The sequence below is a fragment of the Chiloscyllium plagiosum genome, chromosome 32 (assembly GCF_004010195.1).
Source record: "Chiloscyllium plagiosum isolate BGI_BamShark_2017 chromosome 32, ASM401019v2, whole genome shotgun sequence".
Lineage (NCBI taxonomy): Eukaryota > Metazoa > Chordata > Chondrichthyes > Orectolobiformes > Hemiscylliidae > Chiloscyllium > Chiloscyllium plagiosum.
The window spans coordinates 24,556,252-24,560,733 of NC_057741.1; the positions used below are offsets into that span (position 1 = coordinate 24,556,252).

Here is a 4,482-nt window from a genome sequence, read left to right on the forward strand (position 1 = left end):
CCTTCTCACAGAAAGGAAGTTGCCCTCATGTTCTGGGGAAGGGTCGAAACGTTAACTTTGATTTCTCTCCACAGATGCTGCCAGACCTGCTGAGCTTGTCCAACAATTTCTGTTTTTGTTCCTGCTTTACAGCATCCGCGGCTCTTCCGGTTTTTATTCTGGTCTCCATGGCGACCGCGGGCTCAGCCGATAACGACCCATTGAGTAAAGCGCTCTCAGAAACCATGAGACCCGGCGTCAGAATTATTCTCCTCCACCCGACCACACGCACAGTTCCTCAGCCTTTCCCACCGTCTCTCCGCGTCCCGCCACCAGCTTTGAATCCCCCGTTCCGTTTCCAAGGTAGGTCGGACGGCGCACGGCAACGGCCGCCGTCGCCGGGTGATGACGTCGCCACCGCTGCCTGCGCCCGGACGGCAGGGCGCGGTCGCGCTATGATGACCTGTACTAGGGTGACGTGTCTTCGGGCAAAATGGCGGCCGACATCACGCTGCTGTTCCGAGCGAGTGTGAAAACCGTCAAAACTCGGAACAAGGCGATCGGTGTCAGCGGCGAACCGGTCAAGGAGGAGATCCTGAGGAAGGGGAGGACCAGGGCCGAGTTCACTGCCCGGGCCAGAGAAGTGGTGAGTGCCAGAGAGACAATGTGAACAGTGTGTCAGGGATACAAAGTTATTGTGACGAAGGCTGAAAAAAGTTGCATTTCTGTGGCACCCTCAACGTCCACCGGACAGCATCCCCCCCGCCGCCCGCGCACACTTCTCTCCAAAGTGCTTTACAGACAATGGTACATTTCTGAAATGTAGTCGCTGTTGCACTGTAGGCAACACAGCGGTCAGCCGGTGAGCCTACAGCAATCTGATGTAAACATAGTACTTTACCGTTTAGTTAGAAAATGGTTTGTGGTCTGGTGGTCAACTCTCCGTTGAACATCGCCGGGTGTTGCTCGGGTGATCCACTCTGGCACGACAGTCTCTTCTGCATCTATTGCGGGACTCGGAGACCTCTGTTTGCAATGGCCGTTCTACTGACCAGCTGATTTCCAGAGCCAGGGTAACTTCCATATGTCCTTGTAACAGGTATGGATGCCCAAGAAGGCATGGCGCTGCAGATAATTCATTTTACAGATGATCATTATCCGGTTAATATGGCCTCGTCAGCACAGAGAACAAGCATGTTCCAGACGTTTGAGTTTGTGTCCTTATCCTGCTAAGATACACTGAGGATTCATTAGCATAAGTGAAGGTGAAAACGCTTCCAGAGATAATTTGCTGGTTACTGTGGAGTCTACATATGTAAGACTATAAACAAACTCCAGCGTCATGTTGTCAATGCTTATAGATGGCATATGGCAACATTCTAAAAATGATCATGGTACTATTGATCATACCAACCTTTTACAGGTGTGAGAGAGTCTGTTGCTCAGTATGGAATGTTCATGTAGCATTGTCAGCCTAGAGCAACTGAGATAAGAACTTGATGCACATTTGTCTTAGATCTTCAGTGGGTGAGACTGAGTAGATTTCTTTCAGTTCTGGTACATAAGTAGGTACTGGTCACCAGATGGTATACAGCATTAGCAAAGAGGAGAATATGCCAAAATATGTTGGTGTCATAACACAACTGTTTTTGACCCCGCTGCAGATTTCAAAGGGTGCTAATCTGGCCCTAGCTGACCTTGTTCAGTATTTTGTTAAGAAAAGAAGATCTTATTGAGCAACTTCAGCAGGTTACCAATTTTGTCCAGTAGCACAAATGGGCTGTTTCTCCTAATGTGGTTAAATGCATTGGTGAAGTCAAAATCAATATATTGCCATTGCTCACATCATTTGTCTTGCACCTGCTGGACTGAGAAGATCATGTCAACTTTAAATTTCAAGTTCGGAAACTATACTGATTCGAAATAGATGCATTCAGCCGAGATCTGGAGACTGACGAAGGCATCGCGGGAAGATTTGTTAGTCATGTTACTTGGCAGGGAGATGCCTTTATAGTTCTTGCAGTTGCTGCAGCCACCCTTGTTTTTGTGTATGGTCTTAGTCTTCGAATCATGCCTATCCTGGGCATTGTCACCTCTTTCCAGCAGAGACAGAGAATTTGTGCAGATGCTGCAGGAGTACCTGTTTCTTGTGCTGGATGAATTAAAGTCGTATAGCACCAGCACCTTGAGCTTAACCCATTGCAAAAAATAGCTTTACTGAGCCATGGACTCAATATCTGGCTCTGCCATGATAGGCAGGTTTTCATGATACCGAGAACTTCTACAGTGATGATCTATACAGTACAATTTATTGCAGTGTTCAAATTATCTCTCCGACTTTATATTGTAGCCAATGATGACTGCCCTGTCGTTGTTTACAAGGGAGCAGTTTTCTTTGCTGATGGCACTGTTGCCTTTTGGATTGCTTCATACGTGCTTGTGACATCTCTGTATCAAAGGACATCTGGTCTTGCTGAAACTTGCAATCATTTCATGTCTATTGTGACTAGCAGTCTGTCAGACTTTATTTCAAACAGCTCTTAATGCATCCCTCAGATTTCTCTTGTAATTCACGAGAGGGAAGGAGCTAGATAACCTCTGTTTTTGTGTTGTTGGTTTAGGGATATATATTGGCTTAGATAGCAGGGATGCCTCCACTGCTGTTTGACCTTGTGCCATTTTTGACCATCTGAGAGGGCATTTAGAGCTTCAGTTTAATGTCTCAACAGAAAGACAACACTTCTGACAGTACAGCATTTCTTCAGTACTGAACTGGAGTGTCAGGCTTAATTTTTTTTGTTGAAGATCTAGAGTGATACTAGAATCTCAAACATCGGACTTGAAGTGATGGTCTACCAACTGAACTGCAGCTGATATATTTACATATTATCATGAAATCCAGAAGCTCTTCACAATCAGTGTTGAAGTGTGGCACTTTTACTGTGGTGGCCATATTTCACACAGTAATGCTCCTCGAATTGACCAGAGATGGCCAACTAATGCTCTGCAACCAGTGTTGATGGTTATGTTGAAGACAACATAGTAATGTACAATATCTTGCTTTGTCATTTGTGTGTCACTAAATAATCAGTAGTTGCTGTCAATGATTCATCATAAAAGTGCAGTCAGTTGTACTCATGGAAGTGCCAGCCAGTATGTTCATGCAACATCCTACAAGTGCAAATGATTGAATAACTAGACAATCTGTTTAGGAGACGTGGGTTGAGGAGAAATGTTGGCAAGGAGATGAAGCATTCCTGATGAAGGGCTTATGCCCGAAATGTCAATTCTCCTGCTCCTCGGATGCAGCCTGACCTTCTGTGCTTTTCCAGCACTACACTCTCGACACAGGAGACTAAGCACTACTGTTATTACAAGGAACAAGAATAGGCCAGTTGACCTTTTGAACTTATTCTGCCATTCAATAAAATCATGTGATTTTTAACCTCAACTTCACGTTTCTGCATACTCCCAAATCATTTTTCGTTCCAATAGCGCATTGAGATTATTTTTGTTGTTTTGAGTAGATAAATAGGCCCCAATACAATGCCTTATCCAAATGTCAGTTGACAAATGCAACAGGTATTCATGACCACATTTGAATGTCAGACTAAGCACTCAAGTCGTTAAGGCTAAAATTCATAGTATTCTGATATAAAACAAAGAACTGTGGATGTTGGAGATCTGAAATAAAAACAGAAATTTCTGGAGAAACTCAGCAGGTCTGGCAGTATCAGTGTGGAAAAAGAAGAGTTCATGTTTGATTCAAGTAACTCTTCATCAAAATTGATAGCAGCTAAGAAGCTGGTGAAGAAGGGGTTGGGGGTGAGTGAATGTGAGCAGATAGGTGGAGACTAAGCCCAGAGAATGAGAGATTGAATGAAGTGCAGGTAAATTGCTCGCGTTGTCTGGGTATTGATCTTTACATTGAGGAGACTGAGTGCCAGCTCACAGATGCTGTCTCCTATCTCCATGAACTATGATTCCCCCCTCTTGAGAATCAGGCCACTGTATCACCAACCTTATCTCATCTGTGATCTCTTTCTCCTCCACCACAATCTCCTTCATTCAATGTAGTCTACTGTATTTGCTGCTCGCAATGTGATCTTGTCTACGCTGGGGAGACTAAAAGCGGACTGAGTGCCATTGTGTAGAACACCTATATTCTGTCTGTAAAAATAACCCCAACCTTTCAGTCACTTGCCACTTCAACACATTACCGTGTTCCCATGCCAACATTTCTGTCTCAGGTCTGCCCCAGTGTTCCACTGCATCTCAACACAAGTTTGAGCATCAACTTATCTTTCGCTTGGGAACCCTGCGGCATTGAGGATGCAATATAGAGTTACATACTTTAGAGCCTGAATACGTCCTTCCATGTTTTTTACTCTCTCTCCCACTCACACTCACACTCACTCTCACACTCACTCTCACTCTCACTCTCACTCTCACTCTCACTCTCACTCTCTCTCTCTCTCTCACACTCTCTCTCTCTCTCTCTCT

The 4,482-nt window shown here is 44.8% G+C and overlaps 1 protein-coding gene across 2 annotated transcripts in view; it reads left to right on the forward strand.

The window, feature by feature from the left end:
* Nucleotides 1-431: 431 nt before the first annotated feature.
* stx18 (syntaxin 18) overlaps nt 432-4,482 on the forward strand; it is a 158,439-nt gene continuing 154,388 nt past the window's right edge. The window contains exon 1 of one of the 2 annotated variants that reach the window (XM_043674246.1): nt 432-625. In XM_043674246.1, coding sequence (XP_043530181.1) covers nt 473-625 — 153 coding nt within the window. In that variant the 5' untranslated portion in view covers nt 432-472. The remainder of the gene's footprint in view (nt 626-4,482) is intronic. The other variant, XM_043674245.1, reaches the window with a different exon arrangement.